At 40.1% G+C, this 15,422-nt stretch overlaps 1 protein-coding gene across 1 annotated transcript in view; it reads left to right on the top strand.

The window, feature by feature from the left end:
* The window catches only part of LOC117435379 (zinc finger protein ZFAT-like), a 58,514-nt gene that overhangs the window by 22,885 nt on the left and 20,207 nt on the right, over positions 1-15,422 (top strand). The window contains exons 8-10 of the mRNA XM_059010161.1: positions 5,331-5,418; positions 8,216-8,365; positions 9,359-9,532. Of these exons, the coding sequence (XP_058866144.1) occupies positions 5,331-5,418; positions 8,216-8,365; positions 9,359-9,532 (412 nt within the window). The remainder of the gene's footprint in view (positions 1-5,330; positions 5,419-8,215; positions 8,366-9,358; positions 9,533-15,422) is intronic.

The raw sequence follows: 15,422 nt of genomic DNA, 5'->3' as shown, positions 1-15,422 counted from the left end.
AGTCCTGGTCTGGGTTGGGTGGAGGGGAGTGGTGCTGCCAGCATGACTGTAATGCCTTCCTGAGGTGTTGTGGGCTAGTCGACGAAACACAGAAGACAGGAGGTGCCCACCTGATGACCCTTGCGAAATGCCCCACTCAGCCCATTCCAGACAGTTGCCATGCTGAGGCGCTAGGAAGTCACACTTTGGTTGTTCCATGGAGCCAACATTGCCGCCTTTGTGTGTACTGATGCGCCAGGGAGGCTGCAAATAGGCTGATCCCTGGAGCCAGCATTACACTTCAGCCATCAACACCGGGCCAATAGGTTACCTGGCGGAGGAAAAGCACTGAAGGCTCATATACAGACGTGCTCAAATTTGTTGGTACCCCTCCACAAAAAACGAAGAATGCACAATTTTCTCTGAAATAACTTGAAACTGATAAAAGTAATTGGCATCCACCATTGTTTATTCCATATTTAATAGAAATCAGACTTTGCTTTTGATTTTTTATTCAACATAATATTGTAAATAATAAAACAAATGAAAATGGCATGGACAAAAATGATGGGACCGCTAACCTAATATTTTGTTGCATAACCTTTAGAGGCAATCACTGCAATGAAACGTTTTCTGTAGCTCTCAATGAGACTTCTGCACCTGTTAACAGGTAGTTTGGCCCACTCTTCCTGAGCAAACTGCTCCAGCTGTCTCAGGTTTGATGGGTGCCTTCTCCAGACTGCAAGTTTCAGCTCTTTCCATAGATGTTTGATAGGATTCAGATCAGGACTCATAGAAGGCCACTTCAGAATAGTCCAGTGTTTTGTTCTTATCCATTCTTGGGTGCTTTTAGCTGTGTGTTTTGGGTCACTATCCTGTTGGAGGACCCATGACCTGCGACTGAGACAGAGCTTTCTGACACTGGGCAGTACGTTTCGCTCCAGAATGCCTTGATAGTCTTGAGATTTCATTGTGCCCTGCACAGATTCAAGGCACCCTGTGCCAGGCGCAGCAAAGCAGCCCCAAAACATAACTGAGCCTCCTCCATGTTTCACTGTAGGTATGGTGTTCTTTTCTTTGAAAGCTTCATTTTTTCGTCTGTGAACATAGAGCTGATGTGACTTGCCAAAAAGCTCCAGTTTTGACTCATCTGTCCAAAGGACATTCTTCCAGAAGGATTGTGGCTTGTCAATATGCATTTTAGCAAATTCCAGTCTGGCTTTTTTATGTTTTTCTTTCAAAAGTGGAGTCCTCCTGCGTCTTCTTCCATGGAGCCCTCTCGCTCAAAAAAGCGACGGATGGTGCGATCAGAAACTGACGTACCTTCACCTTGGAGTTCAGCTTGTATCTCTTTTGCAGTTATCCTTGGTTATTTTTCTACCATTCGCACTATCCTTCTGTTCAATCTGGGATCGATTTTCCTCTTGCAGCCGTGCCCAGGGAGGTTGGCTACAGTTCCATGGACCTTAAACTTCTTAATATTTGCAACTGTTGTCACAGGAACATCAAGCTGCTTGGAGATGGTCTTGTAGCCTTTACCTTTACCATGCTTGTCTATTATTTTCTTTCTGATCTCCTCAGACAACTCTCTCCTTTGCTTTCTCGGGTCCATGTTCAGTGTGGTGCACACAATGATACCAAACAGCACAGTGACTACTTTTCTCCATTTAAATAGGCTGAATGACTGATTACAAGATTGGAGACATGTGTGATACTAATTAAAGAAACTAATTAGTTTGAAATATCACTATAATCCAATTATTTATTATCTTTTCTAAGGGGTACCAACAAATGTGTCCAGGCCATTTTAGAATATCTTTGTAGAATAAGCAATAATTCATCTCTTTTCACAGCTTCTTTGCTTTATTCTATGACATACCAAAGGCATGCAAGTATACATGATAAAATAGCTTTTAATTTCATCACTTTTCAGGAGGAATTAAGCATTATTTCAATGAGCTGTAAGGGTACCAACAAATTTGAGCACGTCTGTACTAAAGTGAAGCTGTGTCTTGCTTGGTCCCCACCACTACTATCTAATTTTATCTTGGCGAAAGACGAGTCCATGTAATAACAACAAAAAAGTGTATATAATTGAGCTTATTTTCCCCAGGGGTTGGGGATTTTAAAGTGTTTAGACCGAGCTGGCGATTTTGCTGCTTTAAATATAATAGAACTTGAAATCCTGCTTACTTTCTGTATCTCTAAACTCTGTAGTTTTTGTTTCGTCAAGTGCTTGTTATCTGATAGACAAGCCTTCCTTTCTATACGTAATACATTGGCAGTAGATGCGAAAAGGAAATAAATACCACACAACCAGGATATGAGCCAAGTTAATTATTGTGCTTGCAGCCAGGTCTGTGGCACACAGACTAGAGCTGTATTAAACCTTTTGAAGTTACATTTTTTTCTCTCTTTTTATTTTTTTTTATTTAGAATTTTGCAAAGGTGTGAATTCAATGCAAATGGCCATACAATAAGCATGTGAACAGATTCATCCCTGGAGCTTGTTCATGAAGTCGTGGCCCAGATTTAAAATGCAAGTTTTTTTGGCTCTCTGTAGTCTGCAGTTATTCATTGAGCACTGGCAAGTTCTGAAATGTACTCTCCAATGCCTTAGCTGCCATCCAAGTAAAAGCCCTTCCACTTTGAAAGTAAACAGAGCCAGTGACCCGTAGTCTTTATTTAGCATTGCCGAGAGTATAACCGCTTCACTCTTTGTCTGTTTGTGTTTGTGTTTAAAAGTGGTTTGATGAGACCTGATCCCTGTATTTAAGGATCTTCAGCATCCGTGTGTGATGCAGTTGTTGAAAGGGTTTCTGAGGTGTATTAGTCAGAGTAGGTGTGGCGGTTCTCTGTCGTGAGTTCATAGTTCTGGTTTTGAGACAGATTTATTGGCCAGAGAATTATAGTAAGTTTGGTTGGTTTAGCTCAGTTGCTGGTGGTCTGTATGTAACCCAGATCTGAATTTCACACAACGCAGACCTGTGCAGTATATTGTGATACACAATGCAGACCTGTGCAGTATATTGTGATACACAATGCAGACCTGTGCAGTATATTGTGATACGCGATGCAGACCTGTGCAGTATATTGTGATACATGATGCAGACCTGTGCAGTATATTGTGATACGCGATGCAGACCTGTGCAGTATATTGTGATACATGATGCAGACCTGTGCAGTATATTGTGATGCACGATGCAGACCTGTGCAGTATATTGTGATACATGATGCAGACCTGTGCAGTATATTGTGATGCGCGATGCAGACCTGTGCAGTATATTGTGATACATGATGCAGACCTGTGCAGTATATTGTGATACACGATGCAGACCTGTGCAGTATATTGTGATACGCGATGCAGACCTGTGCAGTATATTGTGATACATGATGCAGACCTGTGCAGTATATTGTGATACATGATGCAGACCTGTGCAGTATATTGTGATACGCGATGCAGACCTGTGCAGTATATTGTGATGCACGATGCAGACCTGTGCAGTATATTGTGATACACAATGCAGACCTGTGCAGTATATTGTGATGCACGATGCAGACCTGTGCAGTATATTGTGATGCACGATGCAGACCTGTGCAGTATATTGTGATACGCGATGCAGACCTGTGCAGTATATTGTGATGCACAATGCAGACCTGTGCAGTATATTGTGATACGCGATGCAGACCTGTGCAGTATATTGTGATGCACGATGCAGACCTGTGCAGTATATTGTGATACGCGATGCAGACCTGTGCAGTATATTGTGATGCACGATGCAGACCTGTGCAGTATATTGTGATGCACGATGCAGACCTGTGCAGTATATTGTGATACGCGATGCAGACCTGTGCAGTATATTGTGATGCACAATGCAGACCTGTGCAGTATATTGTGATACGCGATGCAGACCTGTGCAGTATATTGTGATGCACGATGCAGACCTGTGCAGTATATTGTGATGCACGATGCGGACCTGTGCAGTTTATTGGGACACACGACAGACATACAGCGGCCCGAAATCTATTTCCACTCAAACAATGTCGCGGGAGTCTCAGTAGGTACTTTGAAAATCCATACATTGGAATTCAACACTGATGTTAAAAATTGGTAAAAATAAATATTAAAAATCACGTGAAATTTGACATTATCTTTAGGAAAAAACAGATCTGTCCATGACTTCAAACACTTAACCAAACATTCTGAAGTAGAACTGCTGCATAAGAAATTGAGTCAAGTAGAACATAGGTATTTATAGACACGTGTCTGCCAATGGGGGGGGTTCAAGGCCAGACTGCTCTGCTGGTTCTTGGTGTGAGTGTGAAGTGAGTGAATTTAGCTGTACGATAGATATTGCACAGCAGGGACATAGAATTGCACTTTATCTGCATTCAGGCCATAGCACAGCTTGTGACTGACATTTTCACAGTAAATTGCTTTGCACGGCATGGCTTTTGGTACATTATTCTAAGATAGCAATCACTGTCTACAAAACAATCTGACCTTTAGGTCATCCAGCCTTTCAGTAGTTGACCCCTGAAGTTCATTTCAATAAAGATGCATCCATGTAGGAAAAGATGTAACTCTCCACTGGAGGAAAATGAAATAAACCATACAAGGTCATTTAGGTTTTTTCCATTAGTTCTGTATTTGCAACAATACTCGTGAAATCTACAGTTTAGGGACACACTGGGCACTATACAAACAACAATACTCGTGAAATCTACAGTTTAGGGACACACTGGGCACTATACAAATGACAATTTTGCTGCTGAAACATGAAAAGTTAAAAAAAAATTACAAAATACAACAAAAAAATGTCAGAAAAGCGCTGGTGACAGGTCTACAGATTTGATCTTTAAAATACTCCTGAAATTACTTCAGTGTAGTATATGCAGCATGTTTGTTTACAAACTGACATGTGTAAGGGCAGTGCTGTGAGGCACTGCAATATTTCTTTCATTATAGCATGTGCCTGTTCACACATTTTTAGAAGCATTGCAGCACACGATGGAATGGCTTTATATATATGAGTCATGTCATGGGGCGTTGACTCGGCAGAATCCGGTATATTAAAAAAATAAATAAAAGATTGGAACGCCAAACAAAGCTTGTCCGTATACAACCCTGCCGCCCCTCGTATCTGGGAAGGCTTTTTGTTTTATTGTTGTTTTACTGAATGAAACCGATTGAGCGTGAAGTATTTTTTTTGCAGTGTTCTGTACTAACTCATCCATGACACCCACAGATGTTTTATTTATCCTCAATCTTGACTGGCAGAAGTTTCATTGTATTACAGGTCTCATTTCACAGGTCTCTAACCATGCTTTTCAAAAATGTTTTTTTTCAGGATAAAAGGAGTTACGTTTGCCCTGTGTGTGAGAAGTCCTTTCCAGAGGATCGGCTTATTAAATCACATATCAAAAACAGCCACCCAGGTAAGTGTCACACACTCAGTAGCACCTGAGAATAAGAGGCAGCTACTGTTTATTTTACTGGACTGGCTGGTAAAGTCTGGGGGGGGGGCACCTACCAATAATGAAAGAAAGTGCAGAGCAGAAATGTGGTGTTTTGAAGAAGTTGATTAACTTGATGCTACAGACACTTTGGACAACCTTTCCTTATTCTTTTTGTCATACTTCCAAATCTTTGTGTAGCAGTTTCACATACAGTAGATATCTCTGGAAGTAAACCACATGTCAGTAATTTCATCATATGATGAATAGTCTGATACCTGTAAATTAAGTGAAAGATTTTAAAATTGCATGTAATTAGTTTTTGTTGTTGCAAATATTGATGTACACTTGAGCTTGTATTTAACTGCAAAACCTTTTTTTACTCCAGATGATATTCATTTTAAGGTTCTTCTCTTGTTATCTGAGTGTTAGGTCTTGTATAGAAAAAGCTATCCGTTACAAATTCTCAATAGAGACTTACACTAGAGCAGCAGCTTCACATGTTGCCAGAGCCACAACAACTAAAAGGCTGTTTTGTACCTTTCAATAAATACACTGCGAGTTTCCAAAAGACACTTACAATTTCTGTTGTTCTTGTTTCCACCTTTTACATTATTTCTTTTGGCCTGGAAAAAACTGAACTCCACTAGGTCTATTTAGATAAGGGTGTCTGTTAAGAAATAAATAATAATAAATAGGTTAGAAAAAATAATAGGATTCATTTGAAAAAGTTAAATGAACTTGATCACAGGGTGTGCTTTGATTGTGAACCTCTCCTTTTAAGTTTCCTCTTCAGTCTCAAGCATGGCCAGGAAGAGAATTATCTTTTTGATCTGTACGTGACTAAGAGTGTGGAGTAGTGGTTAGGGCTCTGGACTCTAAGACCGGAGGGTCGTGGGTTCAATCCCAGGTGGGGGGACACTGCTGCTGTACCCTTGAGCAAGGTACTTTACCTAGATTGCTCCAGTAAAAACCCAACTGTATAAATGGGGAATTGTATGTAAAAATAATGTGATATCTTGTAACAATTGTAAGTCGCCCTGGATAAGGGCGTCTGCTAAGAAATGCTAACTGCACCCAACTCTCTCTCCAGGATCAGCTACAGATCCATACTTTCAAAAGAAGCCAGTCTGCTTTGAAACAGTGGCACATGCACCCAAAAACAGCCCAACTGAAATGCAACTTTTTACTTGCATTTCAGTAGAAGTTGTACAAATGAGGTGAACAGAGATATTCTTTCAATCAGCTTAAAGGGTTGTGATTCTATCACATAACAGGCTTTGTAATGTCCAAAGCAGTGTCAGGAGAGAGTCTGTCGCTGCCATTGTTGTTATTACTCGGAGAATACACTGATGATGCTTATGATCACTAAGAATCGTGTTTGTAATTGATTGAGTTGGTTTAGCAATGGTTCTTTGTGTATAACCAACCATTAATTATAATTGTTTTCCCACAATATGAAAATCTACAAATAAACTACCATTCAAGCAGTCTAATTTGTATAACTGTCAGGAGCTGTAAATGAAAACTGGTTTCAGTCTGATGTAATTAAAAAACAAAGTGGAGAGGAGACCATTCGGCTCATCTGGTTATTGTAGCTGATTGATCCTACAGACTTTGTCAGATCGATTTTTGCTCATCTGGTTATTGTAGCTGATTGATCCTACAGACTTTGTCAGATCGATTTTTGCTCATCTGGTTATTGTAGCTGATTGATCCTACAGACTTTGTCAGATCGATTTTTGCTCATCTGGTTATTGTAGCTGATTGATCCTACAGACTTTGTCAGATCGATTTTTGCTCATCTGGTTATTGTAGCTGATTGATCCTACAGACTTTGTCAGATCGATTTTTGCTCATCTGGTTATTGTAGCTGATTGATCCTACAGACTCTGTCAGATCGATTTTTGCTCATCTGGTTATTGTAGCTGATTGATCCTACAGACTTTGTCAGATCGATTTTTGCTCATCTGGTTATTGTAGCTGATTGATCCTACAGACTTTGTCAGATCGATTTTTGCTCATCTGGTTATTGTAGCTGATTGATCCTACAGACTTTGTCAGATCGATTTTTGCTCATCTGGTTATTGTAGCTGATTGATCCTACAGACTTTGTCAGATCGATTTTTGCTCATCTGGTTATTGTAGCTGATTGATCCTACAGACTTTGTCAGATCGATTTTTGCTCATCTGGTTATTGTAGCTGATTGATCCTACAGACTTTGTCAGATCGATTTTTGCTCATCTGGTTATTGTAGCTGATTGATCCTACAGACTTTGTCAGATCGATTTTTGCTCATCTGGTTATTGTAGCTGATTGATCCTACAGACTTTGTCAGATCGATTTTTGCTCATCTGGTTATTGTAGCTGATTGATCCTACAGACTCTGTCAGATCGATTTTTGCTCATCTGGTTATTGTAGCTGATTGATCCTACAGACTTTGTCAGATTGATTTTTGCTCATCTGGTTATTGTAGCTCATTGATCCTACAGACTTTGTCAGATCGATTTTTGCTCATCTGGTTATTGTAGCTGATTGATCCTACAGACTTTGTCAGATCGATTTTTGCTCATCTGGTTATTGTAGCTGATTGATCCTACAGACTTTGTCAGATCGATTTTTGCTCATCTGGTTATTGTAGCTGATTGATCCTACAGACTTTGTCAGATCGATTTTTTTTTATGACCCCACTCGGACAATTTTAAAAGAAAGCAAGTAGGCTTGAAGATGGGCTAGTGTAATAAACAAACAGTAACAGCAAGTGCATCTCTTCGCAGAAGTGTCAATGAACACAATCTCAGAAATCCTTGGGAGGAAAGTGCAGCTGAAAGGGCTGATTGGGAAGCGCGCCTCCAAGTGTCCTTACTGTGACTGCTATTTAATGAGGAATGGATCGGACCTGCAGCGGCACATCTGGGCTCATGAAGGTAGGCTGTGTCTAAAATAGAGTCTTCATTTGATATACAGCACATGTAGCGGGTGCAGGCTTAAAATGCACTCCTTTAGTATTCTCTTCATAACACACACACAGCTATTTACTTACCTGATAGGATAAATACAAAAGCATTTGTGAAGATAATTTGATGGGTAAGCAATGTGATTAAGTGAAGCTGCAGCAGTTTCAGACTTATTAAAACACCTGTCAGGCTGAAGCAGTTCCTTGATGACATACTGAACTCCGCATATTCAGCTCATTGTTCATTGTAATTACACAATGTTGTTTTGGTTGTTGTTTTTTGTTTTTTTTAAGCCACTTGGGAACTGTGCAATCAATCTAATAAGGAAGCAGAGCTAAACACAGCCTCTGTTTAGACTTTGTGTACCAATGTTATGGAAACAGCATGTTGATCAGTGCATGTGAACCTCTTTATCTTTAAAACCCCAGGGAACTTGAGTTAATGATTTAGACGACCCCACAAATTAGCTCCAAACATCAGCGTATTCACTTTTCTAAAGACTGCAAGCAGAACAAAAAAGAAAGTGTTGTTGATTTACCGCACCCAGGCCAGGTAGATTCTTCACTTGAATAAAATGACTTCATAAAAGATGCTCCTCACCAGCTGAGGAAATCTCTTTAAAAACCAGCATCTGCTATTGGAACACAATCATGAGGGGTAAATATCCACCAAATGCATTTATTTGTACTGTTTTATTTGGAAATACAACAATAAAACCAACTGCACAAGGACATTAAAGAAGTCAGTCTTTATAAAAAATTAGAAAGATACAAAGATGCAACATTGGAACTGTCAGATAATCTGTGGAACGCAGCCTATAATGAAATTGACAGTACACCCTGTAATTAAATATTCGGTTTGAGGTACAGTAAATTTGTGTTGTAAAACTGACAGTAATTTTGTTTGCCTGATTTTATATATATATATAATGTGTTTGTGTGTGTGCATATTTGTTCTTTGCAGGAGTGAAGCCCTTCAAGTGCTCGCTCTGCGATTATGCAACTCGCAGTAAGAGTAATCTCAAGGCCCACATGAACCGGCACAGCACTGAGAAACCACACCTGTGTGACATGTGTGGGAAGAAGTTTAAATCCAGGAGCTCCTTGAAGAGCCACAAACTGCAGCATGCAGCTGATGGTGAGTGAAGACAGTGGAGAGGCTGGGGTCTTTCAGCCATAGTCAAGGAGCGTAGCAGACTGCCATGACAGCAGCTGCTGAAGAGAGCTCTAGAAGGAGCATGGGTCTTTTCATGCAGGAAAAAGCATGGGTCTGTTCATGCAGGAAAAAAACTAAACAGAAACCAGTAGTAGAGGATTTCTTTGTAAAGACGCAGAGGTGAAAGGGTGTCGGCTTCAGATATTGGTGTGGTCTTTTCAGACGCTGTGTTATCAGGTGGTAGAGAACCAGTCGTGTTGGAGGCAGTTCAGATCTGCAGGTAAAGGAATTCCTCTTAAATCACTGAACTCGGGATTCCGCACATTCGCTGTATTCTGCAGCTACATTGTCATCATAATTATCATAAACAGACTTCAAAGAGTAGAAGTTAATTAAAGACGAGTTAAGGTTTTGAAAACATGGCCCAATAAAAAGTCATGTGATTCTAATGTTTTTTTGACAGTTTCTAAAGGTTTTACTGACAAAAAATGTTCGATGTTTATAGTCAGTTAAGTACTAAGCCATAAATTGTTTATGATTATGTTTACTTGATTTCCATTTTTATAAGCCATTGTTAATACAAATACTAAACTCATACAGTGCTCCGCAGAACACTCTACAGATATCTACTTCCAATGTCTGCAGTTTTTTGCGTATTTTCCCGCAGATTTGTACACCTCTAGTCATGAGATGTTATGATGTAGATTCTGCAGGCCAGTTCCAGTTTTTACATTACCGTTTGAGCTGTCCTGCAATCCAGAAGTGGCTCATCTTTTTAGATAACTGCATGGTCTGGTGTGTAAAAGGGGAAAGTGTGTCAGTCCTAAACTCTACAGAAAACACAAACTTAAGATACTGCTGTGCTTCTTGCATACTAATGAGACAAGGGACTGGGAGGCACTGCTTCACACATTGTGGAATAATCTATCAGGTGAGGTGATAAAGGCTAAACCATTGCAATCATTCACAAAGCAATTCCCTGCTATCCTTTAGTGTACTGTAAAGGAACAGAACTGGAGTTCATTACTGAAGGAGTATACTGGGGTAGGCAGGCCACCTGTCTTGGGGAGATCAATTCTAAATGGTCACCACAGGGATTACGAGGTGCCTTTATGATGCCGTTGATCATGCTGTTGAAGACAGGCACTGCACTTGTTTTAAGTTATTTATTGCTGAATGGTTGCTGTCTCTGTTGATATTACTGTAAGCAGGGTATCGGGGCAGCTCCTGTGAACACTATGCATTACCAGAGAGGGCTGTTCTGTATCAGCATTCCAGATCAATAGAAACATTGCAGCATATCCTCTCTGTCATTGAAAAAGACCAACAGGGTTATTTTTTTGTTTCAGAACAGATTGAGTTTGTCTATGGTGCAGATTTAATCAATAAATACAGCACTCCTTTTAGACTTTGTATACTATTATGTCTTTGTTCTATGGTGGGATTCAGTCAATAGCAACAAGAGGACACCCCCCCACCCCATTGACAGAAATCAGCCCTTGATAACTCCTTCAATAGCAACAAGAGGACACCCCCCCATTGACAGAAATCACCCTTGATAACCCCTTCAATAGCAACAAGAGGACACCCCCCCATTGACAGAAATCAGCCCTTGATAACCCCTTCAATAGCAACAAGAGGACACCCCCCCATTGACAGAAATCAGCCCTTGATAACCCCTTCAATAGCAACAAGAGGACCCCCCCATTGACAGAAATCAGCCCTTGATAACCCCTTCAATAGCAACAAGAGGAAACCCCCCCATTGACAAAAATCAGCCCTTGATAACCCCTTCAATAGCAACAAGAGGACACCCCCCCGTTGACAGAAATCAGCCCTTGATAACCCCTTAGTTCTCAGGGGTCAGAACTTTTTCATCCAGGGCTACTGAATTAATCACTAATTGTGTTTTGTTTAGATCTTTGCCGTTCTTCACGTTTTGTTTTTTGAATATAACTTGGCCCTTTTTTGTACTGAACAGCTGTGGCCAAAAGTTTTGCATCACCCTATAGAATGAACTGATTTTGCTTCATAAAGTTGAATGAAACCTGCTGAAAAATTGTTACGTTAATGTATTGAATTACACACCGCTTTGTAGTTTTCCATATAAGAACATAAGAAAGTTTACAAACAAGAGGAGGCCATTCAGCCCATCGTGCTCATTTGGTTGTTAGCTTATTGATCCCATAATCTCATCAAGCAGCTTGAAGGATCCCAGGGTGTCAGCTTCAACAACATTACTGGGGAGTTGGTTCCAGTCCCTCACAATTCTCTGTGTAAAAAAGTGCCTCCTATTTTCTGTTCTGAATGCCCCTTTATCTAATCTCCATTTGCGACCCCTGGTCCTTGTTTCTTTTTTCAGGTTGAAAAAGTCCCCTGGGTTGACATTGTCAATACCTTTTAGAATTTTGAATGCTTGAATCAGATCACTGCGTAGTCTTCTTTGTTCAAGACTGAATAGATTCAATTCTTTTAGCCTGTCTGCATACGACATGCCTTTTAAACCCGGGATAATTCTGATCGCTCTTCTTTGCACTCTTTCTAGAGCAGCAATATCCTTTTTGTAACGAGGTGACCAGAAGTAAACATAATATTCTAGGTGAGGTCTTACTAATGCATTGTAAAGTTTTATAACATTACTTCCCTTCATTTAAATTCAACACTTTTCACAATATATCCGAGCATCTTGTTGGCGTTTTTTATAGCTTCCCCACATTGTCTAGATGAGGACGTTTCTGAGTCAACATAAACTCCTAGGTCTTTTTCACAGATTCCTTCTTCAATTTCAATATATCCCATGCAATATTTATAATGCACATTTTTATTGCCTGCGTGCAGTACCTTACACTTTTCTCTATTAAATGTCATTTGCCATGTGTCTGCCCAGTTCTGAATGCTGTCTAGATCATTTTGAATGACCTTTGCTGCTGCAACAGTATTTGCCACTCCTCCTATTTTTGTGTCATCTGCAAATGTAACAAGTTTGCTTACTATACCAGAATCTAAATCATTAATGTAGATTAGGAATAGCAGAGGACCTAATACTGATCCCTGTGGTACTCCACTGGTTACCTTGCTCCATTTTGAGGTTTCTCATCTAATCAGTACTTTCTGTTTTCTACATGTTAACCACTCCCTAATCCATGTGCATGCATTTCCTTGAATCCCTACTGCATTCAGTTTGAGGATTAATCTTTTATGCGGGACTTTGTCATAAGCTTTCTGGAAATCTGAATAAACCATGTCATATGCTTTGCAATTATCCATTTTCAATGTTGCATCCTCAAAAAAATCAAGCAGGTTAGTTAGACACGATCTTCCTTTCCTAAAACCATGCTGATTGTCTCCCAGGATACTGTTACCATATAGGTAATTTTCCATTTTGGATCTTATTATACTTTTCCATAAGTTTACATATAATAGAAGTTAGGCTTATTGGTCTGTAGTTACCTGGTTCGGTTTTGTCTCCCTTTTTGTGGATCGGTATTACGTTTGCAATTTTCCAGTCCGTCGGTGCAACCCCTGTGTCAAGAGACTGTTGCATGATCTTGGTTAGCGGTTTGTAAATAACTTCTTTCATTTCTGCTATTGGGAGGATCTCATCCAGCCCAGGGGATTTGTTTATTTTAAGAGCTCCTAGTCCCTTTAACACTTCTGCCTCTGTTATGCTAAAGTTATTTAAAACTGGATAGGAATAGGTTGACATGTGGGGCATGTTGTCCATGTCCTCCTTTGTAAAAACTTGTGAAAAGTAATCATTTAATATATTTGCTATTTTTTCTCTTCGTCTATGATTTTGCCATATGTATCTCTTAGACATTTAACCTCCTCTTTGAATGTTCTCTTACTGTTATAATATTGGAAAAACATTTTGGAATTGGTTTTTGTCCCCTTAGCAATATTCATTTCTATCTCTCTCTTGGTCTTTTTGACTTGCATTTGCAGTTCCAAGTACTCTTTCTGTGTACTTTGTTTTTGGTCCCTTTTAAATGCTCTGAAAAGTGCCTTTTTTCACGGAATATTTTTATATATAAATATAATTTCTCTATTTTACTCCAATCTACTTCTGTTAGTCTCTGTTTCATACCTTCATAGTTTGCTTTTCTAAAATTGTAAACCTTAGCTTTAGTCATTACTTTTTGGGTTTTAAAAATCTGCCTTGACAAATTGCATTAGGAAGCAGTCATTTGTTATTTCCACCATTTCAGGTTTGTCCATCTTGCTCCCCACCGGGTTTTCCCATTTTATATGGGGGAAGTTGAAATCCCCCATTAGTGTGGCTTCTCCTTTGCTACACACATTTCTAATGTCATTGTATAACAGATTATTTTTTTCGGCGTCCGAGTTTTGCAGTCTATATACTTAATGAAAAACTGACAAAAATGTGACATTTTCAAATCTAACATGAAATACTGTACTACGATTATGGTTTGATCATTTTACTTTCTCCCAGCACCTTTTGAAAATACAAGAATAGCTGTTTGTAGCTTTGCAGCAACAGAACAGAACCAATGAGAGATCTCATGTCACTCTGAGGCTTCCGAGTGTCATCAGATGTGTTAAAACTGCAGTTTGAGTCGTTTCCTTGTTTTTTAGTTTTTAGTTTTTGTTTTTTAACCTGGAGACATTGCCAGCTGGTGGAAATGATATAATTTCATTTGATATTGATTCTTCTTTTTATTTTTTTAATGAGATTTATATAAACAAGCCTTCAAAGGTTTTCCCTTCCATGAGGCAGTCTGGAGGCCCGTTGAGGCTTTATGGAAAAAACCTGCATGTGCTGCATCATATCTACATAGAGTAGATATATGCTATAGAATACCTACTGGTTTAAGCAGCCCAAAATAGATACCATAATGTCTACACCAACCATCAGTGCATCTTCCAAATCCTCTACACCAGTGGGTGCAGACAGGAAAATTGATACCTTCTTGAAGAAGGACTGCGTTGCCTCCACTTGCAATATGCGCATCAACAACTATCAAATCCACACAAATATCAACACAAATTATGGAGCCAGATGTCTGCTGCCTTACAGACCCCTATTCCAGAGAACGTCAAACTCACCATGCAGCTTGCAGAAGAGGGGAAAAATACTGCAAAAATCCAGCTGCAGGTGGCATGTGATAGCATCGACATCAGTGCTAGGGCTGTAGCAAGTGTTGTCTCTGCAAGAACAGTTCTTCAGATGAAGACATCCTCCTTAACTCCTGACAGACAATCCAAGATCATGGAGTTACCGTTTCAAGGAGACTTACTATTGGGCACTGACCTCAAGGGTTACCTAACAGACATGAAGGAGGCAAGGCAAGACATTAGATCCTACTTAACAACAGGCAGAGGCATACCCCCTAATAGGGGGTATTTTAATAGGCAAAGGTTTTTCAGGCCTCAGCCAACACAATCAACCTTTAGAGGACAGAGCAGGTTCCAAAGGGGACAAAGCTCCAGGCCATACATTTTCCCGGTCAGCAACCGGTGTCGGTTCACCCCTCACTTCTGCCGGTAGGGGGAAGAGTTTCATATTTTTTAAAAAACTGGCAGAAAATAACATCAAACCCCTGGGTCCTGGGACTCATACAACACGGCTACAAAGTACCATTCCGGTTCCAACCACCAGCAGCAGGGATCATCTGGACACGACTGGACTGGACAGGTCCACAAGGGGTCTTTCTACAGGAGGAGATAAAATCCATGCTCCTTTCCTGTGCCATAGAACTGGTCCCCTCATCTTCGCAGAGGCAGGGCCACTACTTCAGGTATTTTTTAACCCTTTGCGGTCCATTGTCGGACCTGGTCCGACATTGCAATTATTCCTATCCGGTCCATTGTCGGACCCTGTCCGACATCATCAATAAAACGCAAAAAACTG

The sequence above is a fragment of the Acipenser ruthenus genome, chromosome 3, assembly GCF_902713425.1.
Source record: "Acipenser ruthenus chromosome 3, fAciRut3.2 maternal haplotype, whole genome shotgun sequence".
Lineage (NCBI taxonomy): Eukaryota > Metazoa > Chordata > Actinopteri > Acipenseriformes > Acipenseridae > Acipenser > Acipenser ruthenus.
Note: the sequence above shows the minus strand (reverse complement) of the source record. Positions and strands in the feature narration are given on the sequence as shown.